This window comes from Choloepus didactylus, chromosome 2, assembly GCF_015220235.1.
Source record: "Choloepus didactylus isolate mChoDid1 chromosome 2, mChoDid1.pri, whole genome shotgun sequence".
NCBI classification, from domain to species: Eukaryota; Metazoa; Chordata; class Mammalia; order Pilosa; family Megalonychidae; genus Choloepus; species Choloepus didactylus.
This window is the reverse complement of record NC_051308.1, coordinates 149,170,073-149,182,911: the sequence shown is the minus strand read 5'-3', so window position 1 is coordinate 149,182,911 and position 12,839 is coordinate 149,170,073. Positions and strand designations below refer to the sequence as shown.

The 12,839-nt window shown below is 37.3% G+C and overlaps 2 protein-coding genes across 2 annotated transcripts in view; one reads left to right on the top strand and one right to left on the bottom strand.

Moving 5' to 3' along the window:
- The window catches only part of TMED5 (transmembrane p24 trafficking protein 5), a 34,141-nt gene extending 33,097 nt beyond the window's left edge, over positions 1 to 1,044 (bottom strand). Inside the window, exon 1 of the mRNA XM_037826620.1 lies at positions 593 to 1,044. Within this exon, the coding sequence (XP_037682548.1) occupies positions 593 to 781 (189 nt within the window). The 5' untranslated portion in view covers positions 782 to 1,044. The remainder of the gene's footprint in view (positions 1 to 592) is intronic.
- CCDC18 (coiled-coil domain containing 18) overlaps positions 1,027 to 12,839 on the top strand; it is a 131,879-nt gene continuing 120,066 nt past the window's right edge. The window contains 4 exon segments of the mRNA XM_037826619.1: positions 1,027 to 1,428; positions 3,502 to 3,634; positions 4,124 to 4,298; positions 6,814 to 6,975. Of these exon segments, the coding sequence (XP_037682547.1) occupies positions 1,323 to 1,428; positions 3,502 to 3,634; positions 4,124 to 4,298; positions 6,814 to 6,975 (576 nt within the window). The 5' untranslated portion in view covers positions 1,027 to 1,322.

Sequence of the window (12,839 nt, the reverse complement as noted above, 5' to 3'; positions counted from 1 at the left end):
AATGCTAACTAAAAGATTACAGAATTTTAATATACGGTTTGATCTTATTTGATTTTAAAACAGTAGATATGTAACTGGGAAGGTAATGTACCATTAAATACCGCAGTATCTAGTTATAATCACATGGTCAGAATTCAAAAATCCTTAACTAAAACAAAGACAGTAAATATAACATCAGAATTGGGTGAAGGGGTGGGGATGATTCAAACAAGTGTCATTCCCTCGTCCAATGATGAAAGAGAACGTGTATCAGTCCTGTATTGTGAAATTCTTAGCATAAGCGTGTACTGGCTAGAAAAATGATGGGCGAGTTATGAAACAAAGAGAAAAGCCACCGACATTAGTAGCTCTGGCCCCTTTCCGAGAGGAGGAAAGGAGAGAAGGCGGACAGTAGTCAATGCCAACTCCCGCCTAACTTCCCCGGACTCCGCGACACCGAGCCTCGCGCGCCTGCGCGGGGCTAGTGGCTTCCCCGGCGGGCCTCGCCTCTTCACCACCCTGGCGGTCCACAAGAAGTTTCTAAGCGGGTGAGAGGCGATAACGCGGTGCAGCTGAGCTAAAGGAAAGAGGCTAGCTCACCCTCCGCACTTACTTGGTACTCGATCTCCAGCGAGGCCTTCAGGGGCATGGGTTGGTAGAAACACTCCTTCTGGCCGGCTGGAAGGGTAAACGTGAAGTCGCTGTCTAAGGAAGGCGTGAAGCCAGCCACCCCCCGCAACAGCACTGATGGAACAGCGACCATGAGCAGCACCGGGAGAGACAACCAGATCTTGTTGTCCATCCCTGCCGGGGCGATCTCGGGCTGATAGAGGCGTAGGAGAACCGGGTTACTGGCTCCTGAGCTCCGTTCTTCTTCCCGGAATCCTCTTGTATGGTAGAGAAACCTGGAGCCTGAGGAAACTCCAGGCGGCGGCAACAGCGGCAAACACTGCTTCAGAAGCCAAAACACAGTCCTCGAAAGTGGAGAGAGCGAAAGCAGAACCAACAGACACTTTGCGCACCCGCCTTGATCTCTGCCCTTTTAGGTTCCGCGTGAGCACCGCCCACCCCATATCCGCACGGCCGCAGGTTCCCATGGCTTCCCCACACCAATCGGCGCCCTGGCGGCGATTATGGGAATTGTAGTTCCAAGTGAGCCCGGCGAGCGGCTTCGAAGCGCTTGCTGACCACCATCCCCGACAAGCCCCGCGCTTCTGGCGTCGTCTCCCGCAAGCCTGCGCCGAGGGCAGGACTGTGACTGCGGAAGCGCGTCTGCAACGGCTACCGCGGCGGTTCGAATTGGGTACGACTGAGGTTCGCTGGTTCCCCGCGTCGTGTGTCTGATGCTTCCACGCCCGGGGCCGGGAGAGGGTTCAAGGCTTCCAGCGCCGGCTTCAGCGCGGCGTGTGCCGTTGTCGGTGGGCTCGCTCCCCAACTACGACTTGGGCGGTGAGCGACGGCCTCTTGGCGTGTGGAAACCGGCCTACGTGAGGGAGTTGGGTTTCTTTGTCTCCCGAGAGCATGGGATGGAGACCGCCCTCCGCCAGGTCTTCTCTCCCTTGATGTGCTCGGCTGGGTTGTATTTTAATTGAGGAAAAATCGAAGAGGAAGATGTCACTTTTTCCTTCGCTGCTTCTATTTTACTGCTGCTTCTAGATGAACGTGGGATCAACTCTTGTCAAATTAAGAGTTGTGAAACAGGACACTACAATGTAAAGCTGTGTCCTCTTTCTAAAATGGGGAATCGTTTTCGACTACAGCCAATCTTATTACCTACACGGGTGGGTGGGAGTGGGGTAAGAACACTTGTCCTTCGGTCTGATGGGATGTTTGTGTGTGTGCACTTACAATCACGTTTTTCTTAGGTCTAGAAGATGACGTTGTCAGGACCTGTAGGTACGTACAGGCAGTCAAACTAGGTTTCTATAACTATCACAAATTGAAGAGAGGAACGATCTTTATTTGATAATACATGGTCCACTAGAAAAATGAAAATATTTGAATATCAATATCTGTTTAATTGTAATTTCAGAAGAGATAGAGAATTCTTACCTTAAAATACAAGTAAGGGCGGGGGGGGTGGGGGCTGTCCCTGATTTAGCTGAAACAAATAGCACCGAAATGCATTTTAGAATTTGCCCCAATTTTCTTTTCCCTTTTCTCTTTCACAGTCCTACAGGAAACTAGAGATGTTGTCGAAAAGATAAAACAGAATGGGGACCTGATCCATTGACTTTTGTCTGGGAGGGTCTTCTCAGTAAAGCAGAAGTAAATTTGTGGAAACAAAACGGGAAAGAGGCTAGAACCAAGTTGTCTATTAAGTTTATATAGCATCTCATTTTATTTCCTGCCAGTTTTTTTCAAATAAGGTGAGAGTTTTCTTTCCAACCTTCCTCCCTACATCTGAGAACTTTTCAGTGGGTAATACATTTAACACTAGGTTGAGGGAAAGAAAGGGCAGTTTTGTAAGCCTCGTTTATTCAACAAATAATGAGCAGCTTCTAAGTGCCTTATGGTTCTGAAAATAATACACAGAACTATCAACCTTTTGGAGATTTGGTCAGAATTATAAGGGCAATGAAAAAGAGATGCTACAATGACAAAAGGTAAATGGAGTCTGAAAGAGGAATGTAACTTTAAAATTATGTAGAAAGATCTACAGGAATAGGAAAGAATATAAAACCTTAGTTTTTAACTGTATTAAATTACAATAATAAAATTTGCCCCTTTGTCACTTTTTTTATGTCCAAAATAGTATTTAGTAGAGTTTCATAACCCTATAGACATTCATTGGTTGAAGAGACAAAAGCTTTTCTTCATATATTTCTGTGAGTTGACTTGCCAAATGTCATTTTTATCTCTGCAGTTGTAATATGTGAATGTGAATGTGTTGCTTAAATTTTATAACCATTGTGAATGAGAGAAGGGGTTAACTTTTATCTGGTAAAAAAATTACCATCTAAGAAAATATGAATAACTGTAAAGATAATATTTTATCAAATGTTCAGAGCTTGTAACTTAATTATGAAATTTCAAACATCTCATGTTGAAAGTGATATATAATAAACTAGAAAATTGCAAGTGACATAATGGAAAGGCCTTTGGATACTGATGATGTCAATTCACGTCCTGATTCCACCATTTGCAGTTTTTTTGACCCCAAGCAAGTTATTTAACTTGTCTGATTCTTAGTTTCTTCATCCTTGAAATGGTATAAAAATACGTCATTTACACAGTTTTTAGGAAGATTAAATGTGCTTAGTAAAGGGGAACTATAATAATTAGAACCTGGCTAAAATAAAAAAAAATTGATTTATTGAAATTGTGTCTGGAACTTTCCATGGCTTTATATTGCAGAGAAATTCATTATTATTTTTTCATTGTTTTAAACCATCACCAAAGATTTCATAACACTTGAAATAGAAAAATAATTAGTTAAATTCTGTTAGTGTAAGGGTATTTTGATTGATACCACAGACTCTTTCAGGCAAGATACAAGAAATTAATCTTTTTTTTTTTAAGAAATGGAATCTAGTTCATCAGACTATAATAAAGACACTGAAGAAGAAAGTTTGCTTGCAAATGTTGCTTCCTTAAGACATGAACTGAAGATGACAGAATGGAGTTTGCAGAATTTAGGGGAAGAGTTATCCAGGTAAGCAAGTAAAATCCTTTATAGAGTATGACTTTATGAATCTAAAATGTATGAATTTCATTGTTATATATTGTGTTTCTAATATGCCTTTAGATTAAGAAATAATTTTCTATGATTTTGAAAAAACTCAGTTTAGAAAAAAATGGGAAGATTAGAAAAGCATTCACATACTAAGAAAACACCCATATTAAGACTCAGAATGCAAAATACATGTTTGGGGCTTAATTACTCTTTTATTATTGTAATTTGAAGAAAAAAATTCTTTAAGTAATCCTAGCATAGAGGCCCTGGAAATATATATATTGTTAGTTTAAAACTAATTATGAATTATAAAAATTTATTGAAAACATTACCTTAAGTTTATAACTTTGAATCCAATTGCCAGCAGCATTATACATGATTTACTTTCTGTTTTCTTGTTTAATAAATAGAAATTTGTAGTGAATATTTAAACTAAGAACTAAAATATATTTTTTCTTTTTTCCCTAGTGTTAGTCCAAGTGAAAATTCCGATTATGCCTCTAATTCCTCAAGGTTTGAAAGGCTCATTTTGGAAGATCTTACTCAGCCTACTCACTCTGGACTTTTGAATTATTCACCTTATAAAAAAGTTTGTAAATTGTCCAGTAGCAGTACTGATTTTCAAAAAAAACAAAGAGATAAGGTTATTTTTTGTAGACCTGTTTACTTAAAATATTTTTTCTTTAAATGCCTTATTCATATTTTCCATAGTCTTTTATTATAGTGCTAAAAACTGTTGAATTTAAGTATAATTGTTCTTGTTACTTTCTAACAAGAAAATAGTTATCTTAATGTATTACTGTCTTAAAATTTCTGTATTTATTACCTTTTTGCAACTAAGTATCTTTTTTTCCCAACTAAATCCTCTTGATTTTAGCACCATCCCCTGTACATAATAGATAATCAATTACTTATTAAGTGGTAAAAGCATACCCACTCTTTAGGTTGGATCAGGTCCTATGTGATAACATGGCACTATTCTCCTTTCATTATTCCTAAGTTTCGTTGGTGGTGTTAGACATCTCCTGGTCTGAAACTCTCCCTATGTATCTGTCTCCCTTTTTGTTATTCAATCCTATTATCCTGCTACTTGTCTTTATCCCTTTTTTTTTTTTTACTTTTATCCCCCTTTCCACTTTCTTCTTCCTATTCTTTATTCCTTCATCCCTAACATGCATACACACAGATATGGTTACATATGTATATCATAATCTTTTTATAAACACTTCAGAAAGCCAACCACTGAGAAATTTTCTTTTTGTAAGGACACTACTTCTTGAGCCTATTTGAGCCTACATTTTGGAAAATAAATTCAAATTCCATGTCTACAAGAAGTATATAATTCTGGGAAATTCAATCTCTATTCTAAGTCAAATTGCTGATCATTCTTACTGTATATGTGCCTTAGTTGAAACCACTGTGTTTTACCATAAGCAAACTCAAAAGACAAATGCCAAGTTGGGGGGAAAAAAGCATTGGTAAAGCCTATCAAAAACTAAGGGCTAATCTCCTTAACATATAAAGAGCTCCTATAAAGTGAGAAGAAAATGATCAACTACTCAACAGAGAAACAGGCAAAAGACATGAATGGAAAAAGAAATAAAAATGATCTTCGAACAAATGAAAAGATATTCATTCATACTCATAATAAGAAAAATTCCAAATGAAACTCTACTGAGATACCATTTCTTACCCATCAGATTTTTAAATTTCCAGAAGTTTGACCAGAATTTTGTTGATGAAATTGTGGGGAGATACACACCCTTTTATTGCTGGTGGGAGTACAAAATGATACCACCTGTATGGAGAGGCATCTGGCAATATTTGCTAAAATTACAAATGTTTTTACTCTTTTTAAAAGAAAATTTTATTTAGGAAGTTGTGGGTTTACAGAAAAATCATGTAAAAAATACAGCATTCCCATATACTCTCCTGTTGTTGACAGTTTGCATTATTGTGTTACCTTTGTTACAATTTATGTATGAATTCTAAAATTGTACTGTTAACTATAGTTACATAACTGTAGTTACTAATTGTAACAATATAGTTTAAATTAGGTGTATTTTTCCCCCATTACTTGCATTAGTGTGGTGGATTTGATATAATTCATGAAAACATTTTTATTCTTATATACGATTAACTGTAGTCCATCATTACAATAGGGTTCACTGTTACACAGTCGTATGATTTATCCTTTAATTTTTGTTCTATTACATATATGCAACCTAAAATTTCCCCTTTAACCACATTCATATTTATAATTCAGTGCTGTTAATTATACTCACAATATTTTGCTACCATCACCACTATCTACTTCCAAAACTTTATGATCAACCTAAATAGAAATTCTGTGGTATGTTTACCTTGACTTTTGAAATTCTACCTCTGGAAACATCCCACATGTACACCTGCACAAGTACAGAATGAGGCATTTTTTTTAAATCAGAACAAAAAATTAGAAATAGGTTAAGTATCCAATAATAGGGGATTGGTTGAATAAACTGGTTTATCCACACAGTGGAAACTGTACAGCTGAGAACAAATAAAAAACTTGGAAATTTCTCAGTGTATTGATTATGGAGAGATTGCCAGTGTATCTGCAAGGTGCAGAATGGTACATATAATATGCTAGTTTCGTGTGCGGGTAAGGGGGGAAATTTGTATTCCTTCTATATGCGTGTGGAAACCCTAGAAGAAACTAATAAAAATGATTACCTACCTAGTAAGAATAGAAATGAGACTTTCTTTTATATAGTTTTGACTTTTAAATGGTATAAATATATTACTCATTCAAAAAAATGTTTTGAAAATCATAACCGTCTTTAAAATTAAAATAACTCAGGTGCAAACATATAAAAGCTTCTGTTAGATTTATATTCATGAGTGATAGTGTTGGTTCTTAGCATGTTCAGTTTACTGGATAATACCAGTTTTCCAAAGTGTACCACTGTTTTCCAAGTTGCATCCATATATAGTTCCTCTAGCAGTGGAGGAGAATATTGATTGCCCCATATCCTTGCCTACCCTCATTAAATATTTTATCCCTTCATTTTCTGAGCTGCTTAGTGATTTTTTGACAATTGTTCATCATTTTCCATTTATTACATGTAATGCTTAAATGAAATAATCCAAAATCATTGTTCTTTTTTATTTTTTAGGTGTCTTTTACATCTTGTACTCTTGTTGATCAGGAGATCAAAAGCCTTCGAGAGAAACTTAATAAACTTAGGCAGCAGAATGCTTGTTTGGTATCACAGAATCATTCTTTAATGACCAAAATAGAATCTATCCACTTTGAGTTAACACAATCAAGAGCAAAAGTAAGTATCTTGAAATGGTGGCTATAGCAACAGAAAGTAGTTTTAATATTTCTAAGATTTATAATTGGAAAAATATTTCTTTTATTGCCTGATGTGTTATGTATAGTAATTTTTATTATAGTATCAATATGTTATGGAATCAGGATTTTATATGAATTTTGTATCTGAAAATGATTTAGGGGAACTTTGGCATAGTCTTGGCATCTTGATAAATCAGAGCTTCTGAAAGTCTTAAGATTACCAATTTGTTTTTATTTCTTGTACAAAGATATATTTATCTTTTTAAAATAATGTATTCTCATTGTTGAAAACTTAAAATATAGAAAAAGAAGAGGGGGAAAAAATCACCCAGAGTTCACACCAAACAGAAACCACCATTATTGGTTTATTAGAATTGAATTCATACTATTTGAATAGTTTGGGTTTTTCCTGTTTTTCATTTCACATATAGTGGAAGCATTTTCTAATGTGGTTACATAGTTTTTTCCAATTGTCATTTTTTTATGATAGCATAACATTTCCTTAAGTGATTATACCACAACTTAGTTAATAGTTTCCCTATTTAAGGGGTTTCCTATTATCTGCTATATAATTAGTACTCTACAAAAAATATGATAGGAAAACAAATGTCCAGTAACAGAGAAATGATGAAGTAAATTGTTGTAATTCATACAATGGATTGCTACAAGGCTGTTTTTTTAAATGAGGTATATATATATATCAGTACTAAAATGCAAAGTTGTTTGACCTTTATGGAACTGTTGTGAAATTTAAATGATGTAATATGTGTAAAGTCAAAGCAGTGTCTGCACATAGTCATCACTGTCAGTCAAAAGCTGTTACCTGTTTCGTGGTTGAAAAACATTACAGAAAAAATGATCCCAGTTTTGCTTTTTATTAAAAGTGCACATGCTTTTATACGTTTTCCATATATTGAAGATATATACATATAAATGACCAGTATAAGGATAGAAAGGCTATGCTCCATACTATTGATAATTTCAAGAGGGATTAGAAGGTTGGAGTGGGGCTTTTATTCTTTACTTTTATAAATATATTGTTTTAAGTAGTAGAATTATGAGACAGCATTATTTTCATTTTAAAACAAAACAAAATGCTATTGGGATTTATTCCAGCCCAATGAGACAAAGTGGTGCAGCGAACATAAAACTTTTTTGGTGTTTGGGATGACTTCTAGGATAAATTTCCAGAGGCATATTGACCAAATCAAAAGGAAAGAATGTTCTCAGGCATTTACTGCACTCTATCTATGTTCACTACCCACATTTTAAAAATTGCTTTGAGGGGAAAATGTTATTCTTTTCTTGATTTCTCATGAGGGTTAACTTTGAGTATGTTTGTTTGCCATTTAGATTTCTTTGTGATTTACCTGTTCACCTTTTCTGTTTATTAATTGGGGTCTTAAGTTTTAAATTGTTCATCAACAAAAGATGCTCTCTCTTTTTAAAGTCAGATGCTTAATTATTTCAAGTCGAAAGATAGACATAAAGAGAGCTTGATTAATAACTAGTCAACTAATACCGTTGTACTTTCTTTTAGGAGACAGACATCTAGTAGTTATTTATTTTAGTCAGTAAGACAGATATTTGTATTTTACTTCCCATCTCAGCATGAATGAAATCTTTTTTTAGAAGTGCTACCTTTTCCAGAGAAAGTCTGAGCTTTTGATGTTGTGTATATGCCACTACTGAAAATATTTTGCTGAAGTTTCCCATTGTGTTAGTATATTTATAATTTACCTTTTGGTAATGTTTTCAGTTGCACTTCTGGAGCCTGGCATCCTGCTATTTTGGAGTTTATTGCCACCTAGGTCTTATATCCAGCTGCCATCCTGGGACTTTTCTTTGCTATTCTAGGTTGGATCTACTGTGTCGTGGATCTTGGGTCTTCTCTTTCTTAGTTTACTCTTTTTTTTTTTTCCAGTTTTATTGAGATTGTTCAGATACCATACAATTATCCAAAGATCCAAAGTGTACAATCACTTGCCCCTGGGTACCCTCATACAGCTGTGCATCCATCACACTTAATTTTTGTTCAATTTTTAGAAACTTTTCATTACTCCAGACAAGAAATAAAGTGAAAGATGAAAAAAGAAAAAAAGAAAAGGAAACTCTAAACCTCCCCTATCCCTAACCAACCCCCCTCAATTGTTGACTCCTAGTATTGATATAGTACATTTGTTACTGTTTATGAAAAAATGTTGAAATACTACTAACTGTAGTATATAGTTTGTAATAGGTATATAGTTCTTCCCTATATGCCCCTCTATTATTAACTTCTAATTGTATTGTCATACATTTGTTCTGGTTCATGAAGTGATTTCTAGTATTTGTACAGTTGATCATGGACATTGCCCACCATAGGATTCAGTTTTATACATTCCCATCTTTTGACCTCCAACTTTCCTTCTGGTGACATATATGACTCTGAGCTTCCCCTTTCCACCTCATTCACACACCATTCGGCGCTGTTAGTTATTCTCACATCTTGCTACCAACACCCCTGTTCATTTCCAACCATTTAAGTTCATCCTAATTGAACATTCTGCTCATACTAAGCAAGAGCATCTACATTTCTTCCACAAGGCAGGAGGGAGAGTCAAAGAAGGTAGAGAGGCAAAAGAAAGAGGAAACAAAAAAAAATGACAGCTAGGAAGCAGCAAAAGGAAAAATAACCTTAAATCAAAGTAGAATAAAGAATCAGACAATACCACCAATGTCAAGTGTCTAACATGCCTTCCCTATCCCCCCCTCTTATCTTCATTCACCTTGGTATATCACCTTTGTTACATTAAAGGAAGCATAATACAATGATTCTATTAGTTACAGTCTCTAGTTTATGCTGATTGCATCCCTCCCCCAATGCCTCCCCATTTTTAACACCTTGCAAGGTTGACATTTGCTTGTTCTCCCTCGTAAAACAACATATTTGTACATTTTATCACAATTGTTGAATACTCTAGATTTCACCAAGTTACACAGTCCCAGTCGTTATCTTTCCTCCTTTCTTGTGGTGTCTCACATGCTCCCCACCTTCCTCTCTCAACCGTATTCATAGTTACCTTTGTTCAGTGTACTTACATTGTTGTGCTACCATCTCCCAAAATTGTGTTCCAAACCACGCACCCCTGTCTTCTATCACCCTGTAGTGCTCCCTTTAGTATTTCCTGTAGGGCAGGTGTCTTGTTCACAAAGTCTCTCATTGTCTGTTTGTCAGAAAATATTTTGAGCTCTCCCTCATATTTGAAGGACAGCTTTGCTGGATACAGGATTCTTGGTTGGTGGTTTTTCTCTTTCAGTATCTTAAATATATCACACCACTTCCTTCTTGCCTCCATGGTTTCTGCTGAGAGATCCACACATAGTCTTATTAAGCTTCCTTTGTATGTAATGGATTGCTTTTCTCTTGCTGCTTTCAGGATTCTCTCTTTGTCTTTGACATTTGATAATCTGATTATTAAGTGTCTTGGCATAGGCCTCTTCATATCTCTTCTGTTTGGAGTATGCTGCGCTTCTTGGATCTGTAATTTTATGTCTTTCATAAGAGATGGGAAATTTTCATTAATTATTTCCTCTATTATTGCTTCTGCCCCCTTTACCTTCTCTTCTCCTTCTGGGACACCAATGATACGTACATTATTATGAGTTCCCAGAGACGTTGCTCATATTTTTTTATTCTTTTCTCCATCTGCTTCTTTGCGTGTAGGCTTTCAGGTGTTTTGTTCTCCAGTTCCTGAGTGTTTTCTTCTGCCTCTTGAGATCTGCTGTTGTATGTTTCCATTGTGTCTTTCATCTCTTGTGTTGTGCTTTTCATTTCCATAGACTCTACTAGTAGGTTTTTTGAACTTTTGATTTCTGCTGTATACATGTCCAGTTCTTCCTTTATAGCCTCTATCTCTTTTGCAATATCTTCTCTAAACTTTTTGAATTGATTTAGCATTAGTTGTTTAAATTCCTGTGTCTCATTTGAAGTGTACGTTTGTTCCTTTGACTGGGCCATAACTTTGTTTTTCTTAGTGTAGGTTGTAATTTTCTGTTGTCTACGCATGGTTTCCTTGGTTATCCAAATCAGGTTTTCTCAGACCAGAACAGGCTCAGGTCCCAGAGGGAAGAAATATTCAGTATCTGGTTTCCCTGAGGGTGTGTCTTAGAAAATTGCTCCACCCTTTGATGCCTTGGGTCACTGTGCTTTTCTGCCCAGCAGGTGATGCCTGTTAGCCTATAATTCTTGACTGGTGTGAGGAGGTGTGGCCGTGTTCCCCCAGGCTCTGGGGTCTGGTTCTGAATGGAAAGGGCCCCACCCCTTTCCTCCTAGAGAAGACAGACCCCTCAGGTGGAGGTCATTAGCATTTCAATGGTCTCGCTCTCTGCTTGTGGTGTCTCCACCCTTCCCAGAGTCACAGCCCTGGAAACTGAAAATGACTGGGGCTTTCTCCACTGAGCCAAAAAAGGAACAGGTAGTCCCCTTCAGACCCAGTCCAAGGCAACCCTCCGGCTCTCCCAGGTCAGTCGTCACCCAAAGCCTCTGTCTGTTTTTTGGGGCTGCGTACCTGTAGTGAGCAGTTCACACTCGCTACTTAAAACCCCAGTTGGAGCTCAGCTGAGCTGTATTCACTTGCTGGGAGAGAGCTTCTCTGTGGCACCACGCGGCTCCGCAGCTCGGGCTATGGGGGAGGGGGTCTCCCGACCTGGTTCCACAGGTTTTACTTACAGATTTTATGCTGTGTTCTCGGGCATTCCTCCCAATTCAGGCTGGTGTATGATGAATGGATGGTCTCGTTTGTCCCCCCCGCAGTTATTCTGGATTATTTACTAGTTGTTTCTGGTTTTTTGTAGTTGTTCCAGCGGGACTACTTAGCTTCCACTCCTCTCTATGCCGCCATCTTGCCTGACTCCGACTTCCTACTCTTTTAAGAGCCAGAGGATCTAATCACCTTTGAGGTATTGGCTGTCAGACTGGGTTTCTTGTGTGAAGTCATCATTTACAGTTCAGCCTTTGCATGTGCCAGTTGCAGGGTCAGAAGAAAAGATCTTGGCATCTCTCTGTGTAGAGGGAATCAGTTGGCCCAGATCTGGGTCTCGCCGCTCGCTCTCTTTCCTGGGGCTCTTAGTTTACTCTTTAAATTGGACCAGAACTTCCAGTAACTTCCTTGCCATTCTGAAAATGTCTTAATTTCTCCCTAACATTTGATTGAATTCTAGATTGAAATTTTATCTCAGAATTTTTAGGGAATTATTTTCTTGTCTTCTAGTCTTTGGTGCTATTCTGAAATGTATGATGACATTGCAGATCACTTTCCTTAGCCTGTAATCTGTTGTTTTCATTTGGCTCTTCCCTCTTTTCCTGGTGTTTTAAAATTTCATGATGATCTGTCTTTGATTTGGCCCTTAGTACTCATTGTGCTGGTACATGAGGGCCCTCTCAGGTGAAAACTTGTGTCTTTTGGTCCTGGAAATTTTTTCTTAAATAACTTATTTGATAACTTTGTTCCCTGCATTTTTTTCCTTCTATGTTTCCTATTATGTGAATGTTGGGCCACCTGGATTGGTGCCCTGAATCTTTTAAGTTTTGTCTGATATTTTCTGTCTTCTTGTCTTTTGTGATACTTTATTAAGCTTCCTTTGTATGTAATGGATCGCTTTTCCCTTGCTACTTTCAGGATTCTCTCTTTGTCTTTGCCATTTGATAATCTGATTATTAAGTGTCTTGGCGTAGGCCTATTCATATCTCTTCTGTTTGGAGTATGCTGCGCTTCTTGGATCTGTAATTTTATGTCTTTCATAAGAGATGGGAAATTTTCATTAATTATTTCCTCTATTATTGCTTCTGCCCCCTTTCCCTTC